The sequence below is a fragment of the Panulirus ornatus genome, chromosome 42 (assembly GCF_036320965.1).
Source record: "Panulirus ornatus isolate Po-2019 chromosome 42, ASM3632096v1, whole genome shotgun sequence".
Lineage (NCBI taxonomy): Eukaryota > Metazoa > Arthropoda > Malacostraca > Decapoda > Palinuridae > Panulirus > Panulirus ornatus.
Genome location: NC_092265.1, coordinates 1,960,435 through 1,983,707, shown reverse-complemented (window position 1 = coordinate 1,983,707; position 23,273 = coordinate 1,960,435). Strand labels below are relative to the sequence as shown.

The 23,273-nt window shown below is 46.5% G+C and overlaps 1 protein-coding gene across 1 annotated transcript in view; it reads left to right on the top strand.

Annotated features, from left to right (window-relative positions):
- Positions 1–23,273, top strand: part of LOC139762000 (A disintegrin and metalloproteinase with thrombospondin motifs like) — a 181,672-nt gene that overhangs the window by 134,698 nt on the left and 23,701 nt on the right. The window contains exons 4-8 of the mRNA XM_071686780.1: positions 223–286; positions 10,043–10,245; positions 10,795–10,884; positions 17,488–17,714; positions 18,783–18,910. Of these exons, the coding sequence (XP_071542881.1) occupies positions 223–286; positions 10,043–10,245; positions 10,795–10,884; positions 17,488–17,714; positions 18,783–18,910 (712 nt within the window). The remainder of the gene's footprint in view (positions 1–222; positions 287–10,042; positions 10,246–10,794; positions 10,885–17,487; positions 17,715–18,782; positions 18,911–23,273) is intronic.

The window sequence follows — 23,273 nt, the reverse complement described above, 5'->3', positions numbered from 1 at the left end:
TAGAAGTAAGATCATTATTCTTACATTAATCACACAGAACACTCACACCCACATACGTATGCACGCACAGAACATACACAAATATCCACACATGTACACATGATACATACAAACGTAAGCGATCCCAGAAATACGGAATAACAGCACTACCTCCTCCCCTCCCTCTATGTACCTCATGATGCCTTGTCCACACAGTGTCTCACTCTGTTTTCTCTTCCTCAGATCCACCAGTCGATGAGCACAGAGGACCTACAGAGAGTCTTCCACGTCGATTCACATGACCAAGGTTATTATCAATCTTTCTCATCTTAGTAATGTGGCTATGGCTGAGTCTCTCCCCTGCCTGGCGCTGCTTCTCTCGAGCTACGCTAGTCAAGCAGTGGGAAAGTGTTTCTTCATGAATTATGAGTTTAGTTTTAGTAGTGGTACTGACTGGATGTTACCCGCCCTCGAGGATCATATACTCTGGATCACGTCTACCCCTAGAGTCGACCTGACCAGATCTACTCTTCACACGTTACATTCGCTTGGTCTGGCTGACTGGTACGAATCCTTGCTTGGTGGGTGCTTGATTTTGGTATAGAATTTCATGTTATTATCAGATGTGTGGTGCGCACGACGCGCCCCTTTGTCTAAGACCAGTCCGTCCTCTGCTGTATGTGCGTACGTTTGGGCTTTAGGCATATATATATATATATATATATATATATATATATATATATATATATATATATATATATATATATATATATATATATATATATATTGGAAAGGATCACAATTTTGCGCGTGATCAAGATGGTGTGATTATTACACGAAAGTGTACTTGGGTACTTTTCGTGTTTCATTTTCCCCGCGGGAAATGGCGAATAGTATGAAAGAAAAAAAGAAAAGATATATATATATTTCTGTTATCGCCACACCAGTAACCATTTCGTAAGACAAGTGAAACTCGGTCTGCAAATACATCTTTTGAAATTTCAAACGATATAATTTTTTCTGTAAAGTTGTAAGTCCAAACATTGTTATGGTGGTGTATACATAACATCACAAAGTTGTATTTTTCAGTAGTTCACTTGGCCTGTCGAACCTGGCAGACATGTTTTTATAAATGTGTATAGTCTTGAGGTGTATTTACGATCTCAAGTGTGTAGACTCATATACAATACTTATATAATGTTAATCAACCCTTCCCAGGTTGTGCCCATTATGACACATCCCAGAACATACTTACACATCCCAATGCATTCTAATAGATCCCAGCACATCCCTCCATTATTATACATTTCATGCATACTGTGTGTTATTTACAGTGTGGGACAGACACTGACATACACACACACACACACACACACACACACACACACACACACACACACACACACACACAGTCTATTTCCCCGTCGAGGAGACCCAGTCAGTGATCAAACAATAGCAATATCTGGGACACAAATCTTCACTTCTCGTGATTTTCTGCCAATCGTTGTATTTACATCGAAATAAGAGGAAAACTAGCTATGTGCAGCCCTCTGCATGCGTGGGTTATGTATATGAATAATTAGATTCATATGCCTCGTATGGAAAATTTGTAGAAGGAAATTTAGTAGGAGACAATCTTGTTTGTGAAAACAAAGATTACGTGTCCAGAAGAAAAAGGTCGCCTTCCTAAGTTGATGCTATTGATTATTGGATTTTTAGCCACTAATCCCTATTCTTTGTGATTCTTAAAAATCATTGACAAAGAAGATTTTTTTCCAGTTCTTTTCCATTGTCATAAAATGCTGAAAAAGGATTGATTGTGTTACAGTCCATGAATGTTCACCCCCGCTGCGCGTACGAGACTAACTGTTTCCGAGGTCATGCCGGATATTTACCCATTTTCTGATTTAATCGCAAGTTCCATTCTCTCTCGTAAATAGGACAAACTCATGTAAACTGCATTGAAACCCCCACTGCTGTGAAAAGAAACTTTTCCAATGTATCAAATTCTTTATCTGTTGCATGGAATTGTGCTATATTCAAATCACATCACAGATAGCTGTAGTTTATGCTCGATGTTATATTCAAAGGCTCCATCCTTTCCTTACACTAATGATATTACATCCTCGCCTCATGAATACATCATCTTTAAGATTACACTTACACACAAAATGTCTAAACATGACAGTTACCTCCTCAGAACAACACAGCTCCTACCCGCTGGATGGCTGGACCACAGGCAGGAAACACCAGGAGGACAGACTCATGACCTGAACGCGCCAAACGCTATTACCAAAACCTCTCACCCACGGGAGCTACGGACGCCCGCCATCCACTACATGGAACTAGTTAGAACTCAAGAATGTTTCTCAAGGTCAGCTGCCTTGAAACCAAAGGGCGGTGTGATGACCTTATTTGCTAACAAATGTCTAGAGATCAATGCCTCTCCTCGTCTAAAAACACCCAGCTGATAACACACACATACATCTTAGACAGGGACTATCTAGAGGTCTACTAGGTAATAGAATTTTGATCTAGACTGTCTAGAAACCACTACCACTTCCAACTAGAGTTCCACAACTCTCCTCGCCACACCCTCTCAGACACCACACCTAACGGAACACTTCACAAGCACATCTCGCGAACGTCTTCACCCCAGCAGTGTCATCTGGCCTGTCAGTAGCCAAAGATTTACAAACTACTTTTAACTTTATCTCCTTCACACTCGACACTCCAGCTGGCCAGGAACTGAACGAATATCTTTATGAACAACTTATCCTTCTTTGTACCCTTTATGGCGTACCGTTTCTGTGTACCGTGTCTGGTGAACAACCTTATGTTCTGTGTACCGTGTCTGATGAACAACCCATTGTTCTGTAGACCGTGTCTGGTGTGAACAATAAGAAAGCCACCAGGTTTCCCCAATAAATCACGTCCAGCTCCGGCAGGGTCCCCGCCAAGTGCTGATCACAATTCCCAGGTGACCCTGATGGTAAGGTTGTGGCGGCGGGATGTATGGTACCCTGGCACACCTACCCTCCCTCCCTCCCTCCCTCACCCAGCCAGTGTACCGAACTCGGGCCGTCTCTTCCTCGGGCCGTGAGTTCATCGTCGTCGTGTCAACAACGCGGAAGGTATACAGTGACCGCTGCCACGTTGCCCCTGGCCAGCTTGGCGAATGAAAGTGTGTTTCGTTCATTCCTGAGCCGCAATATAAGTTCCATGATTATATATTGCCATACTATATTCCGTTCTCTGTACCTGGAATGTATAATGGATGCATGTCTGCTGCTCTATAGCCTCCCCCAGCCACCTGTGCAATGAATGAAAAAAGATCGCTTTGTCGACCGCTCTGTCTCATGGAATGCATAATTGATGGAACACTACTGGCCAAGGGGGAGCCTTGTTGCAGACAGTGGTGGGGCTGATGGCGGGGCAGGAGCGGGGAATGTTAGGCTCGTGTGATGCGGCGCATGGCAGGTGTGTGACACCAGCTTTTGTCTCCCCAGCACCGGGGGAACACTGTCCTTATCCCATACCTCTCTCACAGTCTTATCATTGTTATGTTATTCTCAGTTGTTGCTCTCTCTCTCTCTCTCTCTCTCTCTCTCTCTCTCTCTCTCTCTCTCTCTCTCTCTCTCTCTCTCTCTCTCTCTCTCTCTCTCTCTCTCCTTGTACAGGGGCCCAGTATCAGCAGCCTTGGTGTGTACGTACCTGGTCCCAGCTGGGGAGCACTGGAGGTATGTGCGGTGGTCCAGCTGTTACTCGCAGGCCTCTGAAGTCGTCGAGAGCCAGACCTGCGAGAGGACCATTACGGAGCCGATGTCTGCTCAAATATGAAACGTTTAGACAAAGCACTTCAGGTTGACTCACTCTCCTCCTCTTGCTGCACTCGTGTCACAGTAATGTTCTCACTCGAGCGCTGGAAGATGTGTACAGGTGCGACAGCGCGACACTCCCTGTGGACCGTCTTTCCTTCTGGTGTTTGCTTGACGACATACGATCTCCCAACATCACGATCGCGTCATAACAGTGCAGGTTGAGGATGTCCCAGACTGTACAGACTGTAGGTCGCGAGTGGCCAAGTGTACAACTGGAAGTTGAGAGTATTTTTTGAGGGTACAGACTGCAGGATAAAGGCGTTTGAGATATACAGGCTTCAATGTAAGTGTTCTGGGGATTTACAGGATGAACAGTAAATGTCCTTGGGGGTGTACAGGGTGCAAGGTAGAGATGCTACACACTGCTAGGTGAGGTCCTGATGATATACAGTTTGCAGGGCAAAGGTGCTGGGAATATATAGGCTGCAGGGTAAATGTACAAGTGGATGTACTGGCTACAGAATAAAGGTACTAGGGTACTCAGGCTATAGCGGGAAAGGTACTAGGGGTGTAAGGGCTACAGGGTAAAGATACTGGGGTGTACAGGCTGCAGACCAGACTGCAGTAGGAACAACCTGGCTATTTGTGCACCCTCGAGCCAGCCAGGCTAGGGTGCTGACCAGCACATCTGTAGGGACCCCAGCACTAAACGATTTACATATTTCAAGTTCAAAATTTTCCTGTTATTGCCGCCACAAGCCTTTATCAACACCATAACTACAACAGCAGAACATCTGCAGTCATGTGTGTTCTCCCGCGGACTATCGTCATGTCTGCATCAGATGTTATGGTCTATGGTCTGAGGGGCCGCGTCCACCTGTCGGGTCGGGAGGATCTTGCGACCGGCGTTCGTCCATTCATTATACGTCATTAGCAAACACTGCCTCGTTACCGGACGCAAGCATGCATACCCACCGCCGCCTCTCCTCTACCCTGAGCCCAGGGCGAGGGACACGGGTGCACCACAGACTACAACCACACAGTAAGGAGTGATCAGCAGGTGGGGTTTCTCGCACCAGGAAAAGTTCGGGGTTCACACACACTAATCAATTCTGTCTCCATCATCCTGGAAGCGGCGTCTGATGTTGGCTGGAAGCCAACCACCCCGCGGTCAGTGGGACATCAACCTAGAGGATAACGTTCCCACTTACAGAAGCCATTCAGTGCCTCACCCACCTGTTTATCCACCCACTCAAAAGGCCATTCACCCACGCCACACCCGGTCACTGTGCGTACATACCTGGCTAGCCATGTACCCACACAAGCTCGTCATGTACACAACCTGCCGCTTTCCAGCCAGCCATCACCTGTAGCCCTGCCCGTAAGTCGGTCTCGTCCCTGCATATCAAACAGCGGAGGCACTGGCTCCTCAGAGGTCACGAGGACGTACATAAAACTCCCATGAATGTGAACGACCTTTCGTATGGATTAAGTGACCCCTGTGTCCGAGGGGCGTCTCACAGCTGGTTGCTGGGGCAAGATACGAGTAACCTGAGGACGAGACTGCAGTCAACCGTCTTCACTGTCCATGACCATGTGTTTATTTATATAATGAGGAACTTTATCTTAGGGCGGAATAGAATTAGTGTGTGTCCGGCACACACACACACACACACACACACACACACACACACACACACACACACACACACACACACACACCAGGAAAAGTTTTCACGCTGGTGTCACCAGAGACTTACGACCAGGAGTAAGGTTGGGATGTTTCCTGCTTCCAGCGAGGCAGCCCGTCAGTCGGGTCCTCCTCAGCGCCACTGTTGCTAGGATCCTAGCCGGCTCTCCCACACTGTACCATCCGCCTCAGTAAACGTCTTCACAGGACCTTCCTGCCGGCCGTAACTTGCCTAGATTACCGGCGGACGCAACAACTCTCACGCATCTCGGGATGCGACACGCGCTACGTGCTGAACGTCGGTCGTAGTGATTCTCTCTCTCTCTCTCTCTCTCTCTCTCTCTCTCTCTCTCTCTCTCTCTCTCTCTCTCTCTCTCTCTCTCTCTCTCCTCACTGAATAATGCATTGTCTTAGTAATTTCAAAATGATATTGCTGTAGACGCCTTACCCACGGAGCGCACTGCATCCGAGATTAAGAAGTCAAAGGTTAACATCAGGTCAGGTCAGCAGATCCTGAAGACCAAGCGTGGTTGACTTCCTCACTACGGGAGTGTACATGTGTGGGATGAGGTAGTGACGGTCCACGTTCATGGCCCCTGTCCTGACCGATCATCACATCTGGTCCAGTACAGCACAGGTGTCCACAACTGGTCCAGGTACAGTACAGGTGTCCACAACTGGTCCAGGTACAGTTCAGGTGTCCACATCTGGTCCTTGGAGTCATGTGTCTTGCAATGGTTGGGTCTGTAGTTCGCGTATCTCCTCCCTGATGACTGTTGACCCAGCGCTTCTCATCCTCGTGGGTGACCCTTGGTGAACCCGAGCATTTGCTGACCGAAAGGAAGAGATACGTAGATGTTCTTGCTGCCTGCGAGACGGTGACCAGATAGAGACTTGTGTCACCATCATCACCAGCTTCACCAGGAGTCTCATTGTCTGCGTAGTGGTGACGTGAGGTCACCCCTACCATTTACCCCTACCATCGCCGCCACCAGACTGCCGCAGTCGGCGTTTCATATGCTGAGGTGACCGAAGTTGCCGCAAGAAGCCGCAGGCGGGTGATAAGCCATTCAGACCACTGTCAACACATGCGCGGATCACGTGGATCACAAGCAACACATGGAACGCTAGCAACACATGTTACTAACACATGGAACGCTAGCAACACATGTTACTAACACATGGAACGCTAGCAACACATGTTACTAACACATGGAACGCTAGCAAAACATGGAACGCTAGCAACACATGTTACTAACACATGGAATGCTAGCAACACATGTTACTTACACATGGAACGCTAGCAACATATGTTACTAACACATGAATCACTAACAACACACGTCAGCAACATATGAACCGCAGATAAGAAACAAAAAACTATTATTTGAATCATTAGTCATTACTGCCAACACGAAGAAAGCTACCATCATCCTTACCAACACCACTACCACTACATACTACCACTTCCAACACCAGGATCACCATCTCCATAACTACCAACACCAGCACAATTACCAACACTCAGATCATTACTAACACACTAACACCACTACGTGCCAACACTACTACTACCGCCATCTACCACCTAAACCATCACCTGAACTCTACCACTACCACCACCACTACCACCACCATTATCACAGCCACCACCACAGTTATCACCACTGCCGTCACCACCATTACCACCAGAGACAGCAACAACAGTTGATCCATCGGCTTGGTCTGCCACCACTACAGCTATCACCACAAAAGACAGCAGTAGCAGCAGCTGGTCCAACAGCCTGGTCTGCCACCTCCCACGCCAGACCATCGTCTGGCTCCCACGGGCTCCTGTTACCGGCTCTCTCTCGTAACTAAGGAACTCCTCAAGTCCGTATCTTAAGTAACAGGAACACCTGCAACCAGAGGAGTAAAGTGACTGTTTCTGGGAGTAACTAGCGTGGCAGTGACGTGTATGAGGTGCCCACCTTTCTGCAACTCCTATCACAAAGACATCCAAAGAACGAAATGTACTTGAAAAGCTACAGATCTGATACTGATCATCACATCTTAGTTTCATATTGTTACTGGTGCTCCGTAGGTCGATAGTGCCGTTACGTAAGTCGTTACTTGGGCTATTGGGTCGTTACTGGTGTTCCATAAGGTGATACTGGAGCTACGTGGGTGGTTATTGGCGTTACCTAGGTTGATATTGATGTTACGTGGGTTCGTTAGCCAACAGTCGGCCATGACTGTGTGTTGATAGTTGCTTCCAGACCAGGTAGGTGCCCTGCGTCAGGTAGGAGGTCCTGCAGCTCGTCCCCTCACTAACCAGGATGCTCACAAGGCGTCTCGTCCAGACGAAAAAAAAAAAAATGTAAACAAGCTTAAGGGTCGTGTCTTCATTCCGGATGCGAGGTCAGAGGTCAGGCGGTAGATAAGGATAAAAACAGGGGAAGGGGAAGGTGTAGGTGGGGGGGAAGGGGGGTCGGTGCTCCCAGGGTAGTGTGTGTTCCTCACAGACTTCAGTGGAAATTAGGAGTTTTGAATGAAGCATAAATGTTTGGTTTATCCTGGGGTAGTTTGATTGGGATGGACGACGACGGTGTGGCCAAGGCTTAACTGTCTTAGTGTCTGGCCAGATGTGGGCGGCCAGCAGGTGTGAAGTCAGCCTTGGATGATGGGGTCATACAGTGTTAATGATGCAGATAACCCTCCACAGGTCCAGGTCGCCTCCGCCCTGACTCAGGGTGTGGAGGGCAGGGTGGGTCGCCTCCCCGGGGTGATAAAACACAGGAGGTGTTGCCTTGTGGTGATGAGGTGAGTCGAGGAACGACATACCCGCCCATCTTGATGGGTGGCGGGGAAGCTGGGATGATGCCCCTCCCATGCACGGAGGCTGCTTCATCACCTCCCCTGCCTTGCTAGGGAGTGACTTTTTTAAGTCCCCTCATGCAAGGGGGTTACTTTCCTGTTTCCCCTGCCTTGCTGGGGGGATGGTACCCATGCCATGCTAGAGAGGTAGGTTAGAGCCCCTCCCTTTTCCCCCTTCCCCTCCCCCACCACACCTGGGGCGCCACCCGTAACCCTCCCACCTCATCATTGTATCATCTGGGGAGCTTCACAGACGTCCTTACATAAGCAATATCGGCTGTTGGCCTTTGGTACTGCTGTCCTTGAGCTCAGTATATAAGGAATTCCACTTTATTTTCGTCTGTTTATATCACGAAATCATCGTAAGAAAACAAATCTTTTACCCATTTCTTTAGCAACAACGGAGCTTGTAGTTGTCAGTGGGCTGGGCCCCACCCACGGTAAACACGTAACGTCAACATGAGTTGACTTAAGGAGAGGTGGCGGCCTCCTGTGATCCTCCTGGGTTAAATAGAAATATCTGGGAGACAAAGTACATTATATTCTAACTCTTTTGTTGGCAATTGAAATTATCAGTAGTAGTAGTCATAGTAGTAGTAGTAGTTGTGGTGTTGCAGTAGCAGTGCTAGTGTTATCGTCATTACTCTTGTTTTTGTTATTTTCATAAACATAATCAAGAAGTTAGACTCTGTGTCAACGTTTTCCCAGGATGAACTAATGGATAAATACTTTGCTGGAATACTGCCTGTGTCCGGAACTCGTCCTTGGCCCACACTGGCAGCGGTGGAGTTACTGCTTCATCCTCATTACATGCGGCAGGAACACGTCGTGACGACCTGCGCCTCCTTCCTCACACCGGGGCCGCTGCCCTGACCCCCCCACATACTCCCTCCTCCATCCACATCAGGCTGGGTCTATGGTCTACCCTGTGCTGGCCTAGCCTCCCCAGCTACCTGGCCTGTTGGTCTGCTGTAAATGATATCTGTAAGACATACTGCAAATGGCATTTTTGTGATGTCTGAGCATTGCTTCCTGGGTACTACAGGGTGGGTCTTGGTGTGGGTGATGTCTGATGTCCTGGTATGTACTCCTTGGATACCAGTGGGTGGGATTTGCTATGGGTGACATCTCATGTCCTGACAGCCGATCCCTGGTTTGCTGTGTGTGACATCTGATGTCATGAGGGGTGGGTCATGTTTGGCTTCAAGTCTCCTCACTTGTCTCCCTTATCACCTGAAGGCAAGGCATTATGAGGGAGATTCCCAGTGGTCCCTAATCTTCTTAGGTCCACCTCGTCTACACCCGCGACTCTGGTTCTGCTCCTGAGACGACAGAAGAAGTTCGCCTGGCGTAGATTAGACAATATAGTTAAAAACTATAAACATATTTCTATATTTTCAGATTACTGAAACCAGAATTGAACCACAAGTTCTCATACAATATTTTTTGTTGGTCTCATTCGGTATACGACTCTTGTTCTCAAGCCATGTATGTCAGTGTTAAACTTCATGTATTTTCTCTCATGATTTCTCGTGTCCGTGATGCCATGGGCTCGAACCGCTTCGAGCAAGACGTAACATGGTCCACTTGACACCATGCCTTCCCACTGTCTGGCCAGTGTGGCTGATACGAGATATTCCTCTCCATTTTTCCCCCTCTAATACCGCCACCTGACTGCAGTCTGACCCTCCCACAGTGCCAGCATACGACGTGGTGCGGTTACGGTCACGGCTGAGGCGGAGTGCGGACCGGGAGGTGGTGCGGACGGTCCACCTGCGAGCCCTCGGGTCCACCAGGGTCATCAACCTGCGACCTAACCTCGACCTGGCCCGACGCGTCCCTCTTTTCTACGCTGACCGGGACGACCAAGGCGGGGTCACGGTCACCCCTTCCCAATACGTGAGTTGACCTCTGACCTCTCCCAGGATCACCATCACTTGTAGATCTCTCCCTATAGATAGCGTCCAGCACTAATCTTCCACACTCATCTCTAGATTCATCTCCTGAATTTTTGTCTATGTAATACCCAAGTTGGCACCCTTTTTGCTATACCCGTCATTAATCCACTGCATTAATCCATCTCTTAATCTCCTCCAAAAATGTCTGATAATCCCCTGCTTGTCTCTACCACTTGGTATAGACGGGATGCATCATGCATTGCTGGCCTGCAGGTACACCACAGCAAGAGGCCGCTGCCAGTATTCTCACGATCCGTCCCTTATCATTCCCTCTAATCTTCTGGTAAACCATTATCATTAATCATCTTGATCACGTTATCAAAATCATATCATTCTCTTTATCATTTCCTATTTCGGATTTCTTACTAGATCTCCTCATTATCAACCTTGCGCCCTTCATGTAGCAGTTCATCATTGTATTCCTGTGTCACTCTCCCATCATGACCTCATGACCTGCCCTGTTGACCACTCCGTGTGATCTCTGCTTCAGGAGGAGGATGTGGGCATCCCGCACCAGGACATGGAGAACATGGCCGCCGTCACGGTCTCCCACCACCCCCTCACCGGCCTCCTCACCCTGGTACGTTGCCCTCGCCTTCAACGCACTGAGGACCTCCCAGTGGAGGTTATAGGTTAAATCCTACGATACACGCATGTTTCTTCTTCTTCCTCTTCTTCTTCTCCTTCTTCTTCTTCTTCTTCTTCTTCTTCTTCTTCTTCTTTCCGTCTGACCTGAGGTACCCAGGACCAGGTTTTGTTTGCCCTCTTATGATGACGAGGTGGGGTTCAGCGCCTCGTCCTGCTGACTCTCTCCTCCTGAGTGAGTGAGTCGCAGGGTCTGTCCCACCTTCTGTGGTCTTCCTCGTTACTCCGCGTTCTATAAAGTCACCTCAGTTACGTGTTGTCTTCAGACCATTTGTCCCGGTAAGAATGTTCTCTAGTTTGGGTTTCTTCTTGTGTGATATAACTGGAGGTTCTCTTTTGTCGGTTTCATAACTTATTTTTCTCGTTTTCTCGATTTCCATTTTCCTTAGGTTTACTTCGCCATAAATCTTCTCTTTCGTAAGTTTTCTCTTTTTTAACTATTCTCCGCTCTTGAATTTTCTCTTTATTTTTTTTTTCCTTCTATTAAAGTTCTTTTTTGTGGTTTCTCATTTTAAAGGTTTATATTGTTACAAGTTTCCTCCTTTTTTGGTTTTCTCTTTAATGGGTTTTTCCCTCATTGAGGATTTCTACTTTTAGGGGCTTGTCTTCTCGGGTTTCCTCTTACGGATTTCCAGTTTACTGAAACATCCACAAGTAACACAATTTCTCTTCATGAATGGCGTTGGTGGCAAGCTAAATAGTTGCATTATCTACTGTCCATTTAATCAGCCACAATTTGCATGTATAAACATTCTATGTTATTTGCTCTTTTTTTATAATAAATTACTTTGTTTCGGGAAAAGTTACAATGATTTATCACTGTGTGATACAACGGTATGGCATGATACTCTAGCTGCGTTGTAGTGATCCTTTCCGGTCGACGTAAACTACCATTTTCGTGTACTCGTCAGATTCCTGCTGTATATAGCAGGCTCTTGTGGTATCCAGTAGCCTTGTGTAGTATCTAGTAGGGTCCTGTAGTATTCAGTAGACTCTTCTTGTGTATGGTAATTCTGACAATGTTCAGTAGACTCCTGTAGTACCTATAGAGTCTTGTGGTATTGAGCAGACTTCTGTAGTTTTCACTAGACTCCTGTAGTACCTGGCGGACTTTAGTAGTATTCATGAGACTTACACGACATTGGATAGATTATAGTAATCAGTAGGCTCCTGTACTGTCCAAAGGATTCATGTGCTGTCCAGTTGACTTCTGTCCTGTCAAGGTGACTTATGTGCTGTCCAGTAGACTCAAGTACTTCCCTGTACACTTCTGCACCGTCCAGATGGCTCCTGTACACACACACACACACACACACACACACACACACACACACACACACACACACACACACACACACACACACACACCTAATCTTCTCAATAAAGTCCTGTCTGTTGTGTCAGCGTGTGACAGGTTTTTCTGAGATGCTCCACCTGCCACTTGTCTCGTTCACTCTAGGCCAACTCTCAAACCTCCCGTCGCGCGCTCAGTAGTCCAACACACGCACCCGGCGGTGGTTGGTCGTGAGGAGGGATGGAAGAGAGGGAGATGGAGGGAAGACGGAGGCCGTCCTACTGTGATTTATAAATTTGATGGTGCGACCAGCAGCGGGACGAGATAGTTAGGGCTAGCGACATGGCGGATCCAGGTCCCCCTCCTCATCTTGGTCTGTCATCTTATCTGTGAAAGTCTGACTTCCTTTTTATCTTTTTCTTCTCTCCAGTACGTTTTGTTGGGTGAACTGTGGCTGTGTCAACTGGAGGCGCGACTTGCTCACCTGGACTCATAGTTTGTTTGGTAGGAATTCATTTTAAAGGCAAGACTCCTGTAAATTACCTCAGACTCTCTCTCTCTCTCTCTCTCTCTCTCTCTCTCTCTCTCTCTCTCTCTCTCTCTCTCTCTCTCTCTCTCTCTCTCTCTCTCTCTCTCTCTCTCTCTCTCTCTCTCTCTGACAGATCGCTGATATGTTAGACACCAATGCTTGATATCTTTGTTCTTATTTTTACCGGCATAGCATAAACCTGACCGCTGCCACTCCTCCCGCTGTCTACACTCAGCATATGTATCGTTTCCTTGGGTTAGAATTGACTCTGGTCTCCTGCTGTTGGTCATTAAGCCTTAGTGAAGTGTCTTGTCTTGGTGATAATTACTCGAATGTCCCTTATCTTAGGGTTAGTTTTAAGCACCCGAAAGAACAAGACGTGGTACCCCCTGTCCTCTCCCAACTTCTTCTGATATTGTATCTCTTTAATAGTGTCTCGTTTGGACGTTATTTATCTCTAAGTCTGCGTTAATCTTTCGTTAACCCTCTGCAGATAGAGAGGGCTAAGAGTGGTAGTATGATCACAGATCTCGCGGGCCGCAGATAAATCAAAATATTTCTGTTGCCTGAACGTCAGTGGGAGGCTACACCTGCCAAGGTCAAGTCAAGAAGAATCCAAAATTATCATCCGTTAAGCCGTCTCTCATACCCAGTGTACATAGAGAGAGACCCTTAGTAGCCTCTAGCTTATCTCTCTGGGTTCCGAACTAAGAATTACGTCCCAGAAATTGGCCCAGACCTCCTGAAAATTACCGCGTTATGTCTGAGCCAAGACCACACTGGTGGACCTCGACATTGCGTTCATTGCCCCGTTTGTGCCCGATATATGACCTCTTTACAACGCAACCTTTTGATATACAGATCAGATGATCATATCTGGTGAGAGAAATATTAGCTGACTAACTCTTCTGCAGGGCACTAGACATTTCGGTGCGGTATGGGAGGCAGGAGGAGGGCGTGTGGTCGTGTGGGTATGTGGAGGAGGAGACAGCCGATCGTCTGGGTAAAAGGATGCATTATCTTCATGCCTCAGGAAGATTCACTCTACCGGGAATGCTAATGTTCTAGCCCCGGGTTCTCTGGCTTCTGGCCTAACCTACTGATGTTCTAGCCCCGGGTTCTCTGGCTTCTGGCCTAACCTACTGATGTTCTAGCCCCGGGCTCTCTGGCGTCTGGCCTCACGTTACTCCTGACGCTTCAGTCAGCTCTGAATGACATTTCATCGTTTCGTCCAGGCAGTCTGTCTGCATGTGTCTCTCATGTTAACCATGTGTCTTATGAGCTGAGTGTAAGATTCACGAATTGCTTATAATGTGCATCATGACCTGGATGTGTCGCTGATTGTATGTGTCTTGTGTGTTGGTTATGTATGTCGTCCGTAGCAGAACATCATGCATGAAATGTTAAAGTTTTGTTCCCAAAATTGTTACTGTCTACCTTGAATCTTTACCTCACGGCTTAGAAAAAAAAATCGGGATATAACTCTAGTTAACATCTCTCCATATTTGGGCCTGAAAAGTGGCTTCAGTAATCCTGAGAAATCATAAAAGGTTCAGACTCTGACCTTACAGTAGGTGTGGGAAGGCTGCCCTGGGAAACATCGAACCCCGAGTCCTTTGATCGTCAGTCCAAGGCTTTCCAGAGGCGCTCCACACTCCTGACGGCTGGTGACCAAGCCCGTCATCCCGCCTCCTACAGCTCCGTCTCTGGTGCTTTACTCGACCGTAAGCCAGCACTGCCTACCCTGGCGACCAACACTGAGTCATGATAAATGTGGCTGATGTCACTGATTCGCGGATGATATAGCGAAGCTGGAGCCACTGCTGGACACTTGGGTGTGTGAATCTTAATGAAGAATTATATTTATATTGTTTGGATATCTAACGATAAGTTTTATTCAAGTAAGATTCAGGAATGTTGCATTTATTTACGTCAGAAAACGGAGACTCGTACAGTAATAAGTGAGTTTACCAACACGTACTCCCTCTCCGCGGTTCTGCAGATCCTCCGTGGATCACAGTGATTAAATGCGTCATTAATTTTTTTTTTTTTACGACACCGGCAGACTGGACCCGCTTCCCCATGTTGTAAACAAGGTGCAGGAGTTACGGGCATCGTAGCCTGAGTCTGGCCGGAGCCCAGCCAGGAAATTCCACACGAATTTTGATGAAGAGAGTAAACGACAGGTCAGCCCCGCCTCCAGACTGCAACACACACACACACACACACACACACACACACACACACACACACACACACACACACACACACACGTGTTTACCAACAAACTTGTTTATGAATTAATGAACTGGATGTTTACTTGTGTAACCGCAGTGAGTACCATGACTGAACACCTGACATTCTGCTTTAGTCTTCTTAGCAGGCGACACATATAACCCCCACCAACAGCTGACATAAACAGCTTCGTCTGACACCGACAGATGATAAACATAACTAGAAATAAACAATGAGTGAAGGTGAAAGAGAAGGTTTAGGTCCTGGAGGACGGAGCAGTGTGTGTGGAAGGTGAGGTCAGTATCTGTGAGGACAAATGTATATTATAATAGTCTGAGCAGCCTCGTCATGACCAATTGTTCCGTTGATGTTTGATTACCGTTGTAAGCCTTCGTGTGGATGTGAGTCTTGATGAGTCTTGGATTTTGAATGATGAAAGAAAGGAAGAGGATGGATGCCTGAGGACGATATGTGGCTTGAGGAGGGTTGACTGATGGCCACGGTCTGCTGAAATGATTCCAACACATGGAGAGGAGGAGCTGAGAGCGACTAAGAGAATCCATGTGTCAAAAGTGGTGGAAGCATGGGAGGGGGGTGGGGGGAGGTAGATCGAAAGGGAATGACAGGATGGAGAGAAGAACATTCAGGAGGGTGAGAGGCATGCAAAGGATAGAATGAATTGGTATAAGAGGGGGCCACGTGCTATCAGTAGGTTGAACGGAGGCAGATGGAGAAATGAAAGGAAATGGAGTAGTCTGTCGGGCTTAACTGTGGATAGTAGAGCCTGGTATTAGTATATGCATGACAGCTGGAGGTTAATGTGTGCAGATAAAGCCATTGTTCACTTGTCATTGACGGTATCTTGTTAAATCAGGAAAGGTAATAGTAATGATGATAGTAATGATATTGATCTGGATTATTACTATTATCATCATTTCTATTATTATTATTATTATTATTTTTTTTTTTTTTTTTTTTCATACTATTCGCTATTTCCCGCGATAGCGAGGTAGCGTTAAGAACAGAGGACTGGGCCTTTGAGGGAATATCCTCACCTGGCCCTCTTCTCTGTTCCTTCTTTTGGAAAATTAAAAAAAAACAAAAAAAAAAAAAACGAGAGGGGAGGATTTCCAGCCCCCCGCTCCCTTCCCTTTTAGTCGCCTTCTACGACACGCAGGGAATACGTGGGAAGTATTATTATTATTATTATTATTATAATCATTGATATTATTATTATCACCTATAATCTTGTTAATATTATCATCATCATTCATGTACCCTGTCCTTCGTAAAGGGAGAACTGTCATCCAGACACGACCATCAGGTAAACTCTACTGAACAGCAGACTGGATGACACACCCGTACCTCAGTGGCGACAGACATGTACCTCAGGGGAGACACACACCCTTACCTCAGGGGAGACAGACACGGGGAGGAGGAACAGCCAAGCACTATAAGTGATTGTGAGTTAATGTTGTGGTGAGGTAGTCGCCCCAGAGACCGTAAGTTGAAAAAATTAACCAACTGTCAACCGAAGGAAGAGCCAGACCTGACCTTACCCACCCGGATCCTGGGTTCCTACAACACACGGGAGGCTGCAGACGACGTACATCCTTCTACCTAGGATGTAGGAAAACTTTGTCATGGTCAACCTGTTGGTCCCAGACACGTGACGTCCGTGTTGAAAACCTTCAGCACAATACGGTCCTGCTTGAAGCTACAGTGGGACGTCTCTGTTGAGGACCACAAGACACGTCTCTGTTGAGGACCACAAGACACCTCTCTGTTGACGACCACAAGACGCGTCTCTGTTGAGGACTACAGAAAGGCGTTCCTGTTGAAGACTCTAAAGTTGGACGTTCCAGTTGATAGCTACATCGTCATGTTCCAGGCATAAGCTACAAGCGCACGGGGTCTGCGTTAGAAGCGTCGAGTGGTCCACCAGGTCAAGCCTGTGGCCACTGGTACGGGCCCAGGGCTTGGCATGAAACGTGGGGAGAGTCACGTCCACTCTAGGGTCACGCTGAGCTAGGCAGGATGATCGTTCTGTTGTCATCTGCTCCTACATCTGCCATCCCATAAGCCTCTTCGTCTTCAGTCGTTCATTATATACAGTGTTCGTCCAAGTCCTTCTGTCTGTGACGCGAAGTCTCATAATTCATTCTACTTATTGAATTGTGTGTGTGTGTGTGTGTGTGTGTGTGTGTGTGTGTGTGTGTGTGTGTGTGTGTGTGTGTTGTTACCCTACGATCACTTATGATGTACATTTATCTCATCATCACAGGTACACATCCCATTCTGATTTTACGTCTGTGTCCTCTTTCAGACCTGCGCCCGTATGTTTGCTGTTCCTTTTAAATGTGCACTTGTGTCCTCGTGTCATGTGTCCTCGTGTCATGTGTCCTCGTGTCATGTGTACTCGTGTCATGTGTCCTCTCTATCCCCGTGTCCCTGACCTCTATGTGTGTGTGGCTCCGCAGGACGGCACGGTGGGTGAAGACCTGGTGCTTCGCCCTTTGCCTCCCCATCTTAACCAGGTGGCTCAGGCAGGAGAGGAGGAGGAGCCCGACCTGAACCAGCTGCCTCCCGATGACGAGTTCTTCATGGACGACCTGGAAGACCTGGACGACCAGATGGTCTTCAGCGACGGTCTGCCTCTGGCTCCTGACGACGAAGACACCGGCTCCCTTCTCGATCTCCAGAGACCGTAAGTGTGATTATTCCTCTGGTTTCCACTGGTGTGTAAGTAGGAAGATATAGTTTGGGTCTTTGGGACTTGACCCTAATGGTGTAATGGTCGTCAGGATGTTGTCGCCGTTCTTGTAGTGTTGATCATAGTCGTTGTGGCTGCAACAACATCTTGTAGTAGTCGTAGCTCCTCCAGTGGTAGTGATTATATTTTGTAGAAGGAAGTATCATCTGTAGTTACGGGACGGTCTTGTTCCAGCAGTTACGGGATCGTCGTGTTCAAATTCACTTCCAGTTTTTTGTCACTGATTCAGATAAAAAGTTTCAGCCACAGTTCCATTTTCAACCATAACTTTAGTTTCCATTTCAGTTATATGTTTATCTGTGGCAAACATATTGCTTAATATGTGCTTTCATGAGCGTATCTTTCATGAGGTTTCAATTCCTTCCTGTGTGTCAGTGCAATAGAGGCACCACAAGCTACTGGACGAAAGTCAAGAATGGAGTAGCACTATACTGGTCTGAATGTGATTGTAGGTGAGGGTTGCTGACATGGTGGGGGTGGAGGGTTGCTGACATGGTGGGGGTGGAGGGTTGCTGACATTTCTTCATCATCAGGGATGTTGTAGTGGTTGTTCTTGTATCTTGCTCAAGCCAGGGAGGTTACAGTAATGGTTGTTGGTGACAATATTGTCCCTTGTAGCCGTAGCAGTGGTGAGGTATTGTGTAGCAATGAACCAGATGGTTGTATTATTATGATTATTATCATTACCATCATTATTATTATCATTATTATCATCATTATTATTATTATCATTAATATTATCATTACTATTATTATCATTATTATTATTATTATTATTATTATTATTATCATTATTATTATTATTATTATTATTATCATTATTATTATTATCATTATCATTATTATCATTATTATTGTTATTACTATCGATTGTCTTTGAAATGTATTAATTTGATATTTCTGTTGTTATTATGATTAGTAGTGGTAAAAATAGTGTTGTTTGATATCATTATTGTTGTTGTAGTTGTTGTTGTAGTTGTTTTATTACTGTGTGTTGTGCAGGCGGCAGGACGACCACAACACGAGCCTGCCTGAAGGTCTGGCATTACTGAGACGACGCAGAGCCAGCGAGACTGAAGGCTTCCACGTCGTCTTCAAGAGAGCCAGTCCCAAGCTCGACACTGACTACGGTAAGTGGACGTGGTCAACAAGGAAGGTCTCCAAGATGTACGGTAAGTCTACGTCGTCTCCAGGAGATGTCTAGATCCACTGAGTCTACATCGTCTACCAGAGAGGTCAAAATTGAGTGCTTTAAATCTACGATGTTTCCATTCAGTCATAACAGTAATGTCCATCACGAGACAATGGACTTGTTTCTTAGTGAACCAGAACAGCATTCATTCAGTCGACTCTGTCTCGGTACTCAGATCCGAACCAAAAGTTATCAGTTGGAATGAAAGTCGTAAAAGGATTCTTAGAGATGTTCTCCTTCGTCTGTCGAAGAACAGACCACAGCGAAGCTGGTTATCTTCATGTTAGACAGATCTCTCACAAAGGGACCGAAACAGGATCGACTCTTACCAGTTGTATAGAAGTTGTATAATCACTCAGTAGTATCAAGCAGCTCGGATGTGTGATTTATTGTTTCAAACTCTGTGGGTTTCATGTTCTGAAAACTTCAATCCCTTGTGTATATGTTCAGGAGCAGGAGGACCGCGATGCAGTATTGGGACAGATGTCTCGAAGTGTTGAACGGGACCACCGGACGCTTGAGAATCACTGACGATTTCCATTATGTTTTTGTTGATCCTTCTGGTCAGCCTTTCAGGGTAGCTCTCCAGGTGTGGGAAGGGAGCTCCACTGTACGAGGGGCATCCCGGAGAATCGTCCAATGTGGTGCATTACCACCCAGAGTGGATGCTTGTGAGGGAGGCTAGTGAGGTTGCAGCTCAGGGACTGAGAATGCCCGTCAGAGGCCACTATCCCGCTAAATATTATCTCGACGACGCAACCTTCCTGGATATTCTGACGGAAGCTTTATGAGGCTGTTTGTGGAATTATGATACACTGCTGAACCCTGCAGACTCGATATGTCTGGGGAACCTGCCGTGGCTGGTAGCTTGGTCACATGAGATGCTCAGGCGTGTGGACATGAGAAGTGTACGAGAACATGTGGGAATGTGGTCACAGGTGTTGCTATGAGCTGTGGATACGTGAGGCGTAGGGAGAGATGTTGCTTCCGATTTGTTCGTAGGGGAAAGGAGGATTGCACTCGTGGGGGGCCCCAACTCTCATCCCTTTTATCGTTTTCTTTGTCTTTTTTTAGGATGGTGAGGGGATGATTGGAGGAACTCTGATCATAGTCACGTTTGGTTATTATTCTCTTAACCTGTTCCACGAGCCCACAACTCTCTTGCTGAAGAAATACCTCCTCACGGCCCTCCAGACACTTTTCTTGCCTAACTTTTAGTTGTCTTTTCTTGATCCAGACTTTCTTCTGATATCGAATTGCTCTTTGTTACCATCGTCATGGCCTCCTAGACATTATATATAATATTGTCTTCCCTTATCATTTCTTCTTCCAATGTGGGCAGATTGGAAGGCTTCCCTCCTCTCTTGATAGCTCATTCCACTCAGGTCTTGTTCCATTCCTTTGGACGCTTTACAACAGATATATGTGACTCCTGAAGTGAGGAGAGCAGACAGATGGGGAATTTTTCAGATCAGGTCGATGTACGTCGTCAGCATCTTTCTAGCATCTCACCATACATGTACACGAAGGTGATCTTGACACGATCCACAGTATAGAGTACGTCCCTCACCGTCCTTTCCACATGCTGTTGTGGCGCCTCTTTCACGGCACCACCTTTGTACTCTTGTCTCCCTTGGACTAGTACTCACCGTCTAGTCTGTTTATGTTCCTTACTTTCTTCATTAACGTTGAATTTTCCAGGGTTCGATATCATTAGCCATTTATCCGACCCCTGCTGTATATGATTCACGCATCTTCGCAATGTTTTACAAACCCGACCGTTACTTGCCACTTCTCTCATGGCATCGTCAGCAAACATAGTCAGGTGTGAAGCCACCTCGTCCTCCAGATTATTTACGTAAGTTAAAAGCAGACATACAATGGACATATGATGGATATATAATGGACATATGACATGCGTGAGGACACAGGACGCGGCTGAAAATCTAGGACATGTAGGAATGTAGAAGTGTGTATGAAAATGTTTATAGTGTTTGTGAGACTCGACATAGTAAGCTGCAGAGGATTTTGAGTAATGACGCTCCTTAATGATAAAAAAAACATAACTTATACGTCCTTAGTGAACAGTCAGCATTATGACCGAGATATGAGTCCGGGGTTAGATGGTGAAAAGAAACCCTAAACTGAAAAAGAAAAAAGTAAAGAAGATAATAAAAAAAACATCAACGATAAAAACCTGAGGAAGAAGGTCTGCAAAAAGTGAGTCAAGAAACTGTAGATAGGGAGGTGGTGTCGGCCGGTGCTGGCGGGCCCAGCTGACGAGATGAGGACGATAACACGACCCAGGACACACGCACACAAACTGGTCGTGGAAACCGGTAGGGAGGCGGAAGACGAGGTGCTCGCAACGACCTGGGAGCGAAGAACGACCAGGGAAGTAGAGGATATGGTAAACATAAGGAGGGTTACAGTGGGTCGTAAGTTCATTGGGCCCTGAAGATTGCCTCTGTTGACACAGAGACTAACTTATCGACGACCTATTAGCGTCTGGGTCAACCAATCACGAAGAATGATAGTAATGGAATCATCCAGTCACATCTGAGCCCTCCAGTTCTGAGAGTCATCGCATCAGGAGGTGACCGCTTCGCTCGCAATCCAATGGACATCTAATCCATCCAATCAGGAAGCTCTTAATCGTAAGCCTCACATCAGGAGGAGCCTTGCATGGCTTCCTCCGGCTCAGCGAACACCGTTGGTGGTAACAAGGATGGCTACCCATCGATCGGTTGTTTATAACTTATCATTAACCCACTAAACCATCTCGGGATCACCTCCGTCCATCGACCCAAAAGTTTCTCAGGATTTTTTACGGATTTTCGATGATACTTTCCCTATGTTTATAACAGGTTAGGTTAGGCATTTCTCTCAAGCTTGGCCAGCTTCATCCACCCAAGATAGGTGAGCAGTGAACATCCTCTTGTCTTTCAGTATCACAATCTATCCACCGGTATTTCTAGCAGCTCCAGCTTGTCTTGAGTTCTTCCAGTTATGTGTTTTACCCAAATCTGGAATTTCCAGACGAAATGGACTCGCGGATGTCCCTTGCGGCGGTGTTCCGCGCTCCTCGATTGGCTGGCTGGAGGGACGACCTATCGTTCTCATTGGCCAGCTAAGCAATGGCTGTTTTCCTATTGGCTGACCTCTGGAGATCGCATGTCAGTATTAAGTGTTCCATAACCTAAGTCAGGCCTCTTATGACACCAGCTTTACAATCATTCCTCTTTCGCTTTAATAAGACAATAATAATTTTGAGTCTGGCTATGATATCATTAATTCAAAAGAACTACTTATTCAAAAGATCCATTGGACATAGCAACCGACAAATCTTCAAATTCTATAAAGTTAAATTGTCAGACATTTGAGAATTATCCGACATTGAAGGTTAAAAAGTAAAGCAAATGAAAGAAAAAAGATGTCGAACACGTCTACACGTAAAGTGTGATGATCCGGGAGTCTGAGACGCCACACAGCCAAGGCTACGATGTGAGCAATCAGTACAAGCCATGAGAACAGAACACAAGGCAAGAGCATGGATCATTCCTAACATAGGACATCTTATAGAAAATCCCTAACATAGGACTTATCATGCTCGTTCCTAGCATAGGAGACATCATAGATCAAGTATCATTCCTAATTAGGGAGACATAACATTACGCATCGTCTTACCATATGACATAATATCGTATTAGTCCAGCATGGGACATATAACCATCATACACCATCCCTTGCTTAGGACACAGGACACCATGAACTCTTCCTAATATAAGACGTATAATATTGTATATAATCCTCAACATAGGTTGTATAAGACGAAGGACCATTCCGTGAATAGAACACAGGACATCATGAAACAATCCTAACACAGGAAACACAGCAACGTGAAGCATCACTTACCACCTCGTCACAACTTTCCAAGTCGGTGTTCAAGGTTCCCTCCTCAGCCCTCCTGTAGTGAAGACGGTGTATGTTAAGTAGAGAGGAATTGATGGAGACTAAGGGGGCCAAGGATACTAGCTAGGGACTCTCAGGGGGGCAGGACTATGGGTCACAGGGAGTCAGCAGTAAAGGATGTATGGGCGAGACGTGACCCACAGAACCAATAGGGCTCCTCGCGTCTCCACTGAAGACCACCTGAGTTATGGAGACTCCTGCATAGCTGCTCGGCTACATCCTCCCTGGGATGATGTGTCGTCCACGCTCCCTGGCCTGGGCTGAGGTCCATCTCTGGATGAGTTGGAATCCTACAGTTCTGGACGATGAAGAGCTGACTCTAACGAGGA